The sequence below is a fragment of the Porites lutea genome, chromosome 11 (genome assembly GCF_958299795.1).
Source record: "Porites lutea chromosome 11, jaPorLute2.1, whole genome shotgun sequence".
NCBI classification, from domain to species: Eukaryota; Metazoa; Cnidaria; class Anthozoa; order Scleractinia; family Poritidae; genus Porites; species Porites lutea.
Window position 1 is genome coordinate 9,288,456 of NC_133211.1, and position 15,176 is coordinate 9,303,631.

At 38.2% G+C, this 15,176-nt stretch overlaps 1 protein-coding gene across 1 annotated transcript; it reads right to left on the reverse strand.

Moving 5' to 3' along the window:
* Positions 1-2,129: 2,129 nt before the first annotated feature.
* Positions 2,130-12,445, reverse strand: LOC140953165 (uncharacterized). Its single transcript, XM_073402665.1, has 8 exons — positions 12,358-12,445; positions 10,329-10,369; positions 9,024-9,060; positions 7,157-7,594; positions 5,916-5,975; positions 4,899-4,928; positions 2,466-2,540; positions 2,130-2,267 (listed from the first exon to the last, which is right to left on the reverse strand). Exons 1-8 carry the CDS (start codon positions 12,433-12,435, stop codon positions 2,130-2,132), a joined length of 897 nt encoding a protein of 298 aa, XP_073258766.1. The 5' UTR covers positions 12,436-12,445.
* Positions 12,446-15,176: the final 2,731 nt, after the last annotated feature.

Here is a 15,176-nt window from a genome sequence, read left to right on the forward strand (position 1 = left end):
ACAGCGAGTCCCAGCAAGTGGTTCGTAAATGCAGCGGCGTAGCCAGGATTTTTACAGAGGTACGCACAATTCTCCAAATCGCTTTGCCCCCCCCCCCCCCCCACCCCAAAGAAAATAAACAACAACAACAACCTTCCCTAATTAAAGATTTGGTTACGTTGTAAGCCTAAGAGTTTTTTCTGCTTTTGGAATGACATAAGTAACTTATAAAATACTTTGTCGCGTGTTTGGGTCCATTGACTGATGCACATCAATCATCGATCATCCAATAAGGCTACGTACTTTTCTGGAGTGAATCCGATGCCTTGTAAATTCGCAATGTTTTGTAGTGTAAACAATTTCTCCAACTTATCCGTTTGCAGTAAAACCAAACTGGAACTGTCACTTTCATGAATATAGGGCGCTTTAGCAATAACGACGGCGAGGGCAACGAAAACGTCTCTAGCTATCAAAAAATGAATGCGTGTTTTTATTTTTATTTTTAAATTTTTTAGAGTTTATTTCAACTCTCTTAAAATGGCATATACAGTAGGTGAACTTCCTACGGGGTCTTGGGGACCGCACCCAAGGTTCGGACTCAGAGAAAAAATTGAACTTGTCCCTGTGTTTACGTCCTTCAAACAACGTCGCAAAAGGACATTTAACGTCGTGTTCGTACAGGCTGTAAAGAAAATCGCGCTGTACGTGCAAAATTGCAAAATTTCTTGTTTTTCATTTACTTATTGGGCTCGTTTCGTTTGGTGGTCTCATTGCCGTCGCCGTCACTGTCGCTTTCGTCGTTGCTCCCAGGATTTATCGATGTGCGTAAACGGTTAGGAATACGAACACGTTTTTAGTAAAACCACCTGCCTTCATTACATTAGATGTACATGTTATACAAGATTCGGTCCATTAAAGAATTACTTCGTTTCTCCCGACATTTGGGTGGAGAGGAAAAAAAAGTCCGTTATGTATTTCAAAGAAACAACCAGAGTTGAATGAATTGAGGCAAATTGTGCTCGTAAAATAATTGTCGTTAGATATATTTTTTTTCTTTTTAGAATTAATCAACTTTTTATTTTTTATTTATTTTTTATTTTATATCTTTTTTGTGCACGACTTTTTCCCGGTACGCACGTGCGTACCGTGCGTACAGGTAGCTACACCCATGAAATGACAGTGCACTCTTATCCACTGACGTCATAGACCGTTCATTGTTATTCCTTCCAGAAACTTTTGCGGCAAGTAGTTTTTATTGCAGTCCGCTATCTATCGAATCGTAATCAGCTCAATGTTCTTGACCAATTTTTTGCGAGTTTAAATTGATTTTACTTTTGGTCTTGCTGATAGATAATCGTCTTTAACTGACACGTGTACTGGGGCCTGGGGGGGGGGGGGGGGGGGTGGACGACGTTTAACGCCTGTTGAATGTCCAATGAAGATCCACCACAGCAACATCGAGAGCAATTATGGGTCATATAGGCTATATAACATTGGCAAATAATTTACCTGAAAAAAATGGGTGTAACCTCCCAACCTAGGACTGTTATCTTGTGTGGCCTGTAGTCCAAAAGAGATGAGGAAGACACGTATTATTAAAAGGCAAAGAAAACTCAGCTGAGTAAAGTTTTGGGGTAAAGTAGGAAGCAGTTAGCTCGCGTCGCAGAAGCTCTAAACGACACCGCTTGGTCAATAGTATAGGCGATGCATGGGTTGGCTACAATGACGCAGGATACATATGAGACATCTAAATGCCACTAAAAGCATCTCTGAGTTGAGTAGTAAAACTAGAGAACACTTCGACATTCTCGACATTGAGCGTTGTAATAAGAAACTATATCTTCTCTTTCAGGGTTGTGCAACGTCCCATTACCCAGTTTACCTCCGTTTGTGTCAAGTGGTTGCCTATGAGGGGATGGGAACTCTGTAAAATACCGCATGTCTGCCCACTCTGTCTTCACTCCGAGGATCCGAAAATGTCACAACTGATATATATATTTATCCTATTTATTTATCTATCTGTATTATTTATCTAACACATTTATTTATTCCTATCTATTATTTATTTATTTTTTGTCGACCACCATCTGCCGTCCTGTACCAATCAGCTCCGGGCTGATCATGCTCTTCATGAATAAACGCATCACTTTTTAAGAAGATTTGGACATGACTAACTGGGCTAGAATTTTAGCCTCGGCTGATTTGCCATAAATGTCTATGACTAGGAACTTCAAATTCAGTTCGTAAGTCTGACTTAAGATAAGTTGTATTGACTGAACACCACTATTCTGTTAGGCGTAAAACGTACACCTAAAAGTTTACAACTAAGGATAATTATTTTTCACCTTTCCTTGCTTCTTAGCTTTGTCTTTTTTCTTCTGGATTGAAACATGCCAAATTATTATTAACGTTTGCACCGAACGGTGTCTATTCACTCGCACTAACCGTTCAAAATATTTACTTCCTCTAGCTCGCGTCAAACTTACCTTTCTGGCACCCTTTTTCTTTGACCTGACGGACGTAGCCCCCATAACTTCCTCCGACTGCACAGACCGGCCCCACTTCAGGTAAAGTGTATGATTTAAAAAAAACACACACTCACACATTAGCCTCTTACAGTGGAACCTCGATTTAAGGAAGTCTTCCAACGGACTGGGAAAATTTGTTCGTTATATCGAAAACTTCTATATAATGAATTTTTGGCAAAACAAGCAAAGTGTTCGTTATGTCGAGGTATAGATAATGATTAATTTCCAACGCCCAGCATTTTCGGATCTGAACAATTTCTGCAATAAACATCTGGGCCCAGTTGATCGAAGGTCGATTAGCGCTTAACCTGGGGTTAAATTTGACCCTGTTTTCTTTTTCTTGTGCTCAAAAGCATTTTCTCGTTTAATTTTCTCTGTTATTTTTAGAGCTTCCAATCATCAACCTGTAGACAAAAAGAATTAAAACTGAAATGCTTTTTAAGCTTTTAAATCTGAATTCAAATCTCGTACTAACCCTGGGTTATCTTAACCCAGCTTTGAACAACTCGGCCCTGTATACGAAGCTATTGTCTCAGTTCAGCGCTGTACATACCTACGGCACTGGAAACACAAGAACAGGCAAACAAAACTGCTTAAAACCACTGTCTGACATAAATTCTATTCTCGTTGGTCTATTTGGCATTCATCTTTAGTTATCTTTCGGTCACATGCTGACATTTATTTCGTTATATCGAGGTACATTTACGTTTGCGTTTCTGGATTGTGTTCGTTATCATGAGGATTTCGTTAAATCGAGGTTCGTTATATCGAGGTTCTGTTTCATGCATTTTGTTGTAATTTTGGCCGGGCTGAAGAAAATTGTTCGTTATACCGACGAATTCGTTATAAAGAGGTTCCACTGTATGAAAGGATTCTAATACTAGAGTTAAAAATGAAATAATGAAGTCTATCCAGAGATTATAACCCCTTAATCCTTACATAATCCTACCGGATTACTGCTAGTATCAAAGTTCTTCTCACAGGAGCAATTCAATAGAAGATTTCATTGTTGAAAATACATCAATGGGTGTGTCCATATCTCGTGATACTATCCCTTTACGCTAAACTAATACCTTCCATTGAAAAAATGATACCCCTCTCACATACCTAGTCAGAAAAAACTGCAATCCTTTTTTAGACCCTTAGAGTGAAAACAGTTAACTGACGAAATGACAAGGTTCATTTGTTCAAAATGTTTTGAAAATTACTTTTTTTGTAGCTAAAAATGATTTATACGTCAACGTCAACTCTTAACTGTCCCTACCCTTTCCCCCCGCACCACATCCTTTGAGAGATTTCTTACCCTTTAATTCTCTGGGGCTTTTCATGTCATTAGTTCATCCTGACCTGTTGACCGAACCTTTGACATGTTCGCATATCATGTGAAGCCCAGACAAGTCAACATGCCTTTTTTAAAATTCTCGGGACGAGAGGGTGAAACCAACATAAAGGTTACATTGGCAAATAATTCTTTTTACCTTAAATACTTGGTTGTAGCCTGCAATCATTTGGGGAGGTTTGTGAGGGGAATTCTTCTGCAGTCCAAAAGAAATGAAGACACGAGTTAAGCAGAGAAAACTGAAATTAGTTTTTTTTCCACTTATTAACACTAGGTACTTATTGAATCTTCTCTAAGTCCCAGAGCTAAAAAAGGGTATAGGGAATATTTAAAGAATGAGTGAGGTATAAAAGAAGCAAATTCAAGGAAGGACATCGCAGTTATAGACGCAACTTATGCATTTGCGAAAAGAAATCCTAAAAAATTCGGGTAAGTTTCTATCAAAAGGGGGTGGTGTATTAGTAGCAACGGGTGACAACAAATTATGGCTCTTGGTGACAATCAATTTGTTTTGAATTCAAGGGGCCAACAAGATGGTGAATTCCATCGCAAAGTGAAGTTTCGTCTGGCCCTCCGGGCTGAAATTTCTTTGCTATTACATTGCAAATTTCAGTCTAAACTTTAAAATTGTTTAAAACTTGCGGGAAATTTACAATAAAGGTATTTCACATTTAATGCTCAGCAGCTCGCAGCTGATTGCACACGCCCAAGTAAATGACAACAATTCAGCCATTGGTCAGGATATCCGGGCTGTACTGTATTCATGATATAATGCAAATTTTTTTCTAAGAAGATTTGGTCCGGAAGCGGAGCTGAAATCCAGGAGCCGATCGACTCCTGTGAAATCTCAGCCCGCCTAACCGGGAAAAGAATTTTGTCTCCGGCTAAAATTCGTTGAGCCTTAGAATTTCCATAAATTGAAAATCCGTGCGAAAGTTTTGTCATAAAAATTGCCATTGTTATACTCTTGTAGCTGTTCAGTTATAGGAACAAAAGAACAACTAGATTTTTTGTAGAATTATTACAATTTAAAAGAACAATGGTTTTCTTACCGTTTGTTGCTCCTTGGGCTTGGGATTTTTCTGTTGAATGAAAAGTGTCAAATAATCTTTTCAGTTTAAAGCTTACAAACGTTCAACTAAAAACGTGTAACTAAAGTCAGGACCAAGGGAGTTTGACAAATAAGAAACGAAGCGATTGACTGTGAAAATCACTGATTTAAAAGGTTTTTTTTCAAAATTTATTATAAGGAGACAGTATTGGCATATAAATGTATGAAAAACCTCGTTCCACTATAGTTCAGGGTGCGCCAAAACCTATGTCCGATTGTCCGGGACGGGTAGAAATTTAGTTCGGACATGAAAACCTTTTGACATGACTTGTCCGTTGGACAAGTACATTTTCAATTTTTAATTAGAAAAAAAAAAACAGAAACAGTTGAAAATTGACTTCAAATTACAGTGGAATTAAAATTTTCCTTATAGTCATAAATATGGCAAACCTCATACTTGACAAAATAAGGTTAATAAATATATGTCGCGGCCATTTTGTTTGTTTTCACAAGCTCCATTTGGCTTAGGAACCTGGCAAATTGTTTTGGAAAAGAACTCTTGGGTTTTGGACAAACAAATTTAAGATAGTGCTTGTCCAAGGGACAAGTGGATAAGAAACTGTTTCTCTTACTCTGTATTTGTAGCCTTTGGAAGTGTACTGCCTTCTCTCCGAGTCTCCTCACCCCTTGCCGAAACGACCCTAGCGGCGAGGAGCGAGTTACTCTAAATGAGAGATCTGGCAAAGGTTAATAGAAATTAATACTTCATCTGTTGAGAAAACGACGCATCTTTTCCACAGGAAATAACCAGAACTTCCGCCACCCTCATTTCAACAAGTCCCGCGTGTTGCGCATTTCTCGCGTTTTCCCCGCGACTTCTTGGGATGCGCAGAAAATATGCGCAATAAAAATAGTGAGCGCCGTCTTCAACATGCTCTTACTACATATATTGCAAGAAGAACTATTTACCAACCTTACATGAACCGTAGAAAAATTCTTGATTTCGCGCCACACTTACCTTTCTGACGATCTCAGTTTTCCTTGCATCTATAGACTTAGCACCAATATTATCCTCTGACTGCACAGACCGGCCATACTTTCGTTAGTTTGGTGTATATAAAAAAATCACGCACAGAAATTAGTTCTAGTTGCACTTGGGAGGATTGCTAAGCACGAATTGAAAGAAGCTAGAGTCGCACTTCGCTTCTTTCGTGCTTAGCAACCTCCCCGTGCAAGTATTTAACAATTATTCCTCGAGCCCGAATGGGCTCTCAGTTAATGGCTATTGACTTAGAGGCCATGAGGCGAGAGGAATACAGTCAACTCCCGATGACTCGAACCCTCGCTAACTCGAACCAAAATTGATTTCCCCTGGATTTCCGTCATAAATTCACTGTAATTTTACCCTCGGTAACTCGAACTCTCGATAACTCGAACTCCCTCTAACTCGAACCAATTTTCGTTTCCTTCAGGTCATTTTCTTTATAATTCTACCCTCGATAACTCGAACCATGTTTTGATCCCTTAAAAAGTCGGGAAAAAAGTCTACTGGCGTCCGAAACATTGAATTTTGGATTTTCCTATTGACGTGTTGTAGGAGTATAGTTTACTAGTGGAGGCTAATGTTGATTGTCACAGGCTAACGTGAAGCAGCTTTTCTTCTCAAAACAGTAAAACGCATGCTCTGTTTAGGCTATGTTTTGTTACGTTACGTTCTGATTTATAATCTAAAAGTATCTTTTAATTTTCACTTGACATTTCTACGATTAATTGTGATTAAAATGTTCACTGTGCAGTAAAAACTGTTTTTTACCTTTCTCTCGGCTATTTTCTTCGAACTCCCGATAACTCGAACCTTTTTCCATTTCCCTTGAAGGTTCGAGTTATCGGGAGTCGACTGTAATTGTTTTAGTAAAATCCAACTAGTTGGTCAAAAATATCGAAGCAAAACAACTTTAGCTTGAAAAACGCGATTCATCCCCCATTGTTTTGGTTTTCAAAGCCGGGGCTTTTCGCTACTGCTATTAATTCAGACTAATTTTAGTTATCATCGACGTCCGTCATATGTTACCAATCTACAGTTCGTTAACTCTCTCCTTGATCTGTCAAGATGGAGAGAAGTTAGTTCATTTGTCACAGAGGTCATGGGATTAAATCTAGCTTAACCGGCTTGAGGACGTACTGTTGAAAAATTTACCGCGAGCGTTTGTGCACTATTGAATCAATACTTTAATCAACTTTTTTTTTCTGTTAACGTACCTTGGTAGAAAAAATTCCTCGTTTTCTTCCGCTGTAATATTCAAAGGGAACATTATACGCCCCGGCATAATGATTGACTGGTGTTGGCTTGGATTTTGGATATGGTGGTGTCATAGTTGACCAGCCTTCTGTTGGTGATGAAATTTGGACATTTTCTGTTGGTGGGGTCCTTGGTCCTGTAGTTGGTTGGCCTTCTGTGGGTGACGTAGTTGTAAGCCTTTCTGTTGTTGGAGCATAAAACTGGCCTACTGCTTGTGACGCAGTTGACTGGCTCATAACTGGTGACTCAAATACATTTTGAGGTAGGTCGAATTTAAGATAGATAGCTTGTTTAATTTTTTCCCGACTCTGGGTAAATTTTCTGAGAGCCCTGATCAGACCCTTCAATGTTAAGGGCTTCTTTGGACGTGAGAAAAAGACATCTTTTCGTTCCGTTATCTGGAAGATGGAACAAAATTAGGTTAGCACCATATAGGGTGCAAGGGTCTTAAAGGAATGCTTCTGGTAGATTGTTCATTGGAAACTGAGAAGAAAAGACGGTATTTTGAGAAGAGACGCTGCCAAGTGTACGGGGGTGTATGTATTATAGGGACACGAATTTTACAGTCGAACCGCCTAGAAAACGGACTCCAAAAGGGACCAAAGTGTCCCCTTATCGGGTGGTCTATGTTATAAAAAAAGGACTACAGTCAAATATCTTTTGTACAAACACCAAAGGGACAAATCCAAGCGTCTGCATCACAGGGGTGTTCGTCTTATAGAGGCTATAATTTTACAGACAAACCCGACAAAATAAATTTCAGATTTCACAGGATTTGAGAAAACACAGGTAAAAACCGCGTCATGCGTAAGATTTCATTTTGTGAAATTTGAAGCTTTTGATGTTTGTTTTCTCGGGCTTCCATGAGAGCTTTTTCTTTAGAGTTATTTCATATAACTTGTTGCATTTATAGCCCTCGAAAAGTGTAAAATAATACAATGTGATTGAAATTATTCTGGTACAAGGTTTTATCCACTGAAAATTAAAATTACTCAATTTCCTAGTGGATTCCGTCTTAATTTTTTGTCAATTTCTAATTTTTCAAGCTTCCGGCATCTTTTTGGCGACGCTACCTCTGGCTTCCTCGCCCGTGTGAGAAACGAGCGCAGAAGTTCCATACTGATGACGTGTCACTACCCAAATTTGGGTAGTGCTTCTGATTGGTCGTGCTGCGTGGGAAATTTGATTCAACCAATCGGAAGCACCACCGAGACAGCACATTTGAGCGTAACTATTAAACGTTTAACAAGATCTAAGCAAAAAGAAGTTTTGGCCGCCATGTTGGAGGGCGAGAGTATGCCCTCCAACATGGCGGCCAATACAAATGATTCTACTTTGTTGAAAAATCAAAGTGCCATAAAATATCTCCCTTAAATGCGTTTCCCCTCAAATTTCGGGTGTAAGATAATTTTTATGTGCTCTGTCAATTTTTGACATCAGCAAGATTCCAACTCCTTGTTTAAAGGAAGCATTGGTCACGTGACGTCTTAGTGCAAGTGGCCTATTGCTTCTTTTCAGTTGCAGACCTTCCACTGCACCGTCTGCCAGAAAACCTTGGATTTTTAGAAAGTTTGAGAATTAGACGATGGTCAAAATAATATGCAGCGAATAAGGGGGTCACAATCAGAAAAAGGTAAAAGCTTCTGAGGTTAAAAAGCGGCTGATAAGCAACAACTTGTATAGTATAATTAGTGTCAAGAGGGAGAAATAAATCATTGCAAAACAACCTTACATCAAAGGGGTGAAAAACGAGCGAGTTTTCTGTTTTGGGCGTTAAGCAGCAAGTGAATCATTTAATGCATGCGCATTTATCCCTATAATACAAACCTTCTGTGGCATTTTTCGAACCATCGATTTGTTTGCCCTGCAAAAAATAGAAATAATTAACTGCAATTCAAGTGCCGTCGTATAAGCAGTACTTACAGAACAGTCCATCACGTGTAGATGATGCGTGTTTTATTCATAGGTATGTTATAGCAAAACGGTATAGTTAAAAACTTTTATAGAGAAAAGAATAAACAACCACGAAGTCAAAGGAACATCTTTTCAATCAGTAGGCCATTTCCGAGTTCCCCCGGACCTCCGTATCGAAACGAGGTTAAGTGCTCAACCTTTGAACAGGAAATGATTTTTCATTTTCCTGCAAATGAAACTCATTTTCTCAAGAAAGGTTGTACACCTGGCGTCATTTTGAAAGTGATGGTTTTTGGAACTCGGAAGTGGCCTATTTCATTTCAATCTGAATGTAAAATTCGAGGTATAAAATTGAGGAATTCTGATTAGCCTATAGCTTAACGGTCATTTTATTTCAAAAGGAGCAGTATAGTGAAATTTCCAACTTAAAAACTAAAATAAACTTCAAGGGTAATTTAGAGAGTTATAAATCCAACTAGGTGTCGGAAGGAATTTTTTTTAACTACTTTTAAACAGTTCACCTGTTAAGATTTACTGAATTAACCTTCAATTCAGGGGCTAGCTTTCTGGGTCGGGCGCGTGAGGTGTGGTGGGAGAGTCGCAATTTAGAAACTGGATACGGGGGCATCTTTCGCCTCACGTCCAGCTTATTTATCCGCTGGGCTCAAACGTCTAAGGCGTGCTCTGTTTTATTAAGCGGTATTATAGTAAAAATTGAGGGTACAAACAGGCAAGGATGAGCAAAGTAATTTGTTAATGCAACTAATGCGTTTTTTTATTATTATTATTATAACGAGCTTCTTTGCATTAAAGTTTTGTCGCCCAAGCAAAATTTTGTTTGCAAATGACGCCGACATTAAAACCCGTTTCAGTTTTCAAAAACTTATTCAGAACGTTTTTAGTAACCTTTGCAAATGTTTCTGGTTTGACTGTGGTGACCCCTGTTTATCACACTTTTAATTCTTCCCGGTCTTCCTCTGCTTTTAAAATCAAGGATGGTGACTTCACGAAGTACGAAATGTGTAATACGCCTACACTGCAGGCTAGATTTAGGATAATATGCGGGTAACATCATCTAGGGACTCAATGCTCCAATGCTTCAGCGTAATTCTTCTAAAAGAAGTAACACAATGTATGGGTCCCGTTCACGTCTGGAGATTTCAATTCCGAAGGCAATTAACTAAAAGGACAAACTTTATTGTGGCTAGTGTTCATTACCTTGGTGGTATTAGGGGTTCCACAAACACCGGTCTGGTTATCTGTATTAAAAAGAAATAGTTTACGATTCAGCAGTTTACATGAATTGTTTGTGCCTTTAGCAAAAAGTAAATCGGAAAGTTCCCCACCCTAATTAATTTATTGGGAATCGTACCAACAGTTTAAGGTGATTCCCTAGTAAAAGAACCTAACATAGATTGTACATGAAACTTGGTACACTGATGTAACAAGTCAAGAAGATGATAAAAAGGTAATAAAAAGTGGGGGTCACCGTGCTCGTTTTGACGTCACAATGCTGACAAATATGGCTATTTTGGACCCTTTAACAAAAACTGCGCGCAGCCCAAAACTAGACAAAAAGGAAAGATTTTTTCAATGATGCATGTGGTATCACACAGAATTTGACTTTAATGTATTGTTTATCCACTTACGTACCAGAGAAATGCCTTTATATGCCCTTGTTTTTATTTTACGCTCCAAAGTAGAATTAAATTGGACACGCGCTATTCGACCCGTGATAGCTCAATCCGTACAGTTTAGTAAAATTGCCAAAAACTGAACATAGATTTGTGCTAATTTTTTTCTCACCGAAAGGAAGCACTGTCCTTATTAAAATCATGAAATAAAAAATGGGGGTCACCGTACTTGTTTTTGCGGTAGAGCTGCAGAAAGTGCGTGCCAAATGCATTTTCCTTGATTTTTGAGAGAGGACTGGGGCGAGTTTCAAAATAGAATGTATGCGAAAGGGGGAGGAAAGTATTAAAAAATCCGTTTTTACAGAATTTACATCGAGATAACACATTTAGGACACAATGTGATAAAGAAAGCGTTTTAATGAAAATCAAAGTGAATAAGCACAAATTAAACATCCGCTATCGAGGTTCTCCGTGAGGAAGTCGAACTCAGCAACACGCTTACTCCTTACGTTATGCACATTCCCACCACACTGAGTGTCACCTCGGCAAGAAACAACCGCAAGCAAAAATTGCAATAGCGTTTCTCTTCGGTCAACTTCATTTTAATGATGTTACTTCACATGCTCTTTTTTACGGAGGCCATCTTGTTATGCGCAGTAAGAGATGCGCAGTGCAAAACCAGGGAATCACCTTAAGCTGTTTTGAGTGAACAAGGTTAAAAAATATCTGAAACCTGTCATCCATGGGAGTTGCACTACTCTTTCTCCCAAAAGACTTCAAAATGGGAAATTTAAATGGTTCAATAAAATCTTTTCGCTACAATCTCCAACAGGCAATACCAACATATTATTTGTAGGAAGGGTTACCTAAATGAAAGAAAATAATTTTAATATATGTTGGTGTTACCATGTAATGTTTTTAAAGCCGATCTGAATATTCCTTCCGCAAAAGGGACTTTACCAGTTTTTGGATAAGGAAATAACTCTCCTTATATTACGTTCTTTTTTGTTGTATCAGTCATCACCGCCAGTTTACTAGTATGAAAAATAGCGTTTTCCCAGAATTTGCGACCCGCGTATGGCCAATAGGAGCCTAGTGTGCCGATTTCCTTGAGGTAACCAGTTCAAGATAATTTAGTGTGATAAGTAAAATTTTAAAAAAAGCATTTAATGCCATTGCAATAGTTTCGTTAACAACTCAAGTTTTAATACCAAAGCGTATTTGATTTTAACGCGACACCGCTAACAGATAATAATGTTAATTGCCCAAGATGCAATAATAGCGGCTTTTTGACCTACGACTGAAAACATCATTTAGTATCTTCTCTTAAGAGCCTTTCTAGGTAATGAAATGCTTGGCTTTTATTTCGGCAAAAGTGTAAAATTTACGCTAAACTAGACTTCTTCAGAACATTGTAAATTTTGAGAACATAGTATCTGCCTTTTTGGCGAGCGATTTCAATGTCACAATTATCTCGGCCATACTGACAGAAAGCCTTTTATAAAATCAAGGTAGGGAGGGAATTAGCCCCCTGAGTATCCGATTCCGGTCTTTGATGCGTCATTCAACCCTCCAATTTATCGGTACACGTTTAATAGTCAAGTCAAACTTACAGGTTCTGGTGATCCTTGTTGCAACACTGCACAGAAAAGTGTTCCCCAGATAAGGAGAAAAAACTCCTTGAAAGGCATTATGTCTGTTCGTCGCGCTTGTGTTCAAACGACTTTGAGCGAGGAACCGGTAAACATGAGGTCCTATATTAATCAAATAAATCTGTTAAGCCAGTCCCCTTGGAGAAATGTTAATTGGAAAGTTTAATCATTTATTTGCGGGGGACAAAACTAAGTTATTGTTTTTTCACAAGCAGACAAACATGGAATTCCGGTTCTACTCGCAATGCTTTTGTTTTAAATCTGACTATGACTATTGTTAGTGTTTAAAAGTTGGATTTCAAAGGGCAATGTCATAAAGTCGATCGACCCTCTCGTACGCGACCACCCAAAATGCGAAGAGTTGGTGGTCGCTTATGGGAGGTGGCCTCTTACGCTTACCTAGAGAAGTCCGAACACATTCACTTTTGAAGGGAATCAAAAGAATGTTCTCGTGGGAGAATGTATTGTATTTATTTAATTTCTTGGTTACACTATATTAAATCCTTGTTGTTTCTAAAAGTTATTTTCAAACTCTGAGTAGCGCCGAAGTCCACGCAGTAAACACAGAGATCAGACAATTATATCAGGTGGTCGCTTGGAAGAGTTTAAGGACAAACCGTCATCCTAATTAAAATGGTCGTCTCTTAATACGAGAGGAGGTTGTAAAAAGATTGGGTTTTTGGATAAGTGGTCGCTAGTGAGAGGTGGCCGCGCATGGAGGTTCGACTGTATTCAGAATTGTAAACAGCTTTTGTTCCTTTGATGTTTACTATCGGCTCTTGTTTCGACAGTGTAAGCTTGCAAACATTTCGGTATTACGTTAGCGATCCAGGGTTATCTCATCCACTGAAGGCTTTTTGGTAATCCAAATTTTGAACAGACAAGTCAGAGGGAGGTAGAGCGGGCAAGCTATTTATTATAAATTTCGTGGATACGGTCTTGCACGAATAGTTCACCGCAACTGGACTGTTCTAAAATATTTTAACATTTAAATCATCAGCAGCCCTAAAATAAGTAACAATAACTATCAGTTGAAGGGTGTTACTTATAAATGGCAATGGATTAATAACCACCTGCGTTAGTTATTCTATGATATTCGTGATGTTATGAATCTATGACCTCTTAAGGCAAGGGCAGCTGTTACGGAAGGCAAATTAAAAAACTCATGGATATTAAAGGGGCTTTTCTGTGGAAACTAAAAACAGGCCTCCTCTTTGAATTGGAAACCAAGCTCACAGCGTAAAATAATTAGCCAACAAGCCTGTCAAAACTACAATCATTTTCCTATACACTTTAAGGTAACAACCACATGGGGCTGCTGAACAGAGGGCCACCCAACGACTGTTTTCTGCAAAATACGGTATCTGTTCGAAGAAGCAAAAATTGCCTAGAATTTTCTATAGCTTGAGGACGACTCAAAATATCTGGATGATCGTCCATTCAAGTACGATTTTCGAAGGTTATCTAATAAAATCCGTACGATTTTCTGAAGTTTATTTTTTTACATTTCACTCCCCAGGTTAAGCTATATTTCGGAGAAAAAGGAAACCTGAATTGTTAGGATTTGAAAATTTAAAAGAGAAAGTATTCAGAAAAATACTAACCTTCGTAAAGCTTTAAGACGGAATCTACCAAGAAATTGATTAATTTTAATTTTCAGTGGACAAAAACCTTGTACCAGAATAAAGAATATTGCAACCTTTTTTTGCATTTTTCAAGGGCTATAGCTGTAATTAGCTATCTGTAGTAACACCAAAAAAGATTTCTTATGGGAGCTTGGAAAAATAAAGGCAAATTTCACAAGAATTTTGAAAACGCAGGTAAACTTCTGAAAATTTCATGTGTAAGCTGTCACTTTGTGAAATTTGACATTTATTTTCTCGAACTCCCATAACAAATTTTCTTTGGTGTTATTACCGATGACTAATTACATCTTGAGCCATTGAAAAATGTAAAAAAAAAAATGCAATATGCTTTAAATTATTCTCGTACAAGGTTTTTGTCCACTGAAAATTCAAATGACTCAATTTCCTAATAGATTTCGTCATAAATTGCATCTAAAATTTTTCGGGAAAAGAACACTGAAGCCCTTTTCCGTTAAAGTTTCGAAAAGACTCGAGTTGCTCTAAGATAACCGAAAAGATACAAACTTAAAGGCGCCACTTAGAATGCATTTCTAGTAACCTAAAAAGTGTTTTCCACGTACACAACGTCGTTGGGTGTCCCTGTGAACAAGGCCCTAAGCCAAGAGTTGGAGCCATTAAATGGATTCATGGTCTAAAACTTTTGTTTTGTTAGATTAAAAACAATTTTGGGCACAGTTATGCGCCTATCAGTATATATATGTTTTCACTTATTAAAAGCGATTTTGATTGATCAGAAAATTATGTAAATCTTGCTATCCTTCAGTTTTTTTCACTAGCTGAGTATCTTTTTTGGAACATCCTTTCGATAGCCTTATGATTTTTCAGCTGTGAAATCATTGAACGTTATTACTCTAATACAAAACATTAATTTTCTTAGATTTGATTTCATTTAACGCAATATGCTTTTTAAAAACTGCAACTTGCACCTCAAGCGTAATAGAACAAAAGTTAGCTAGGAACAAGAGGGGATAACTCTTGTAAGCAATAAATGCAGTCCCTTTGTCTTACCATATTAGGGTTGTAGGATTCTGCCCTTTAGTTCCCTCCAACAAAGTACCTATTATTATTATCGTTATTATCATGTTTTGTATTTTAAAGGAGGAAGTTTCTCAGAGGAGGCCAGTTATTTGACTA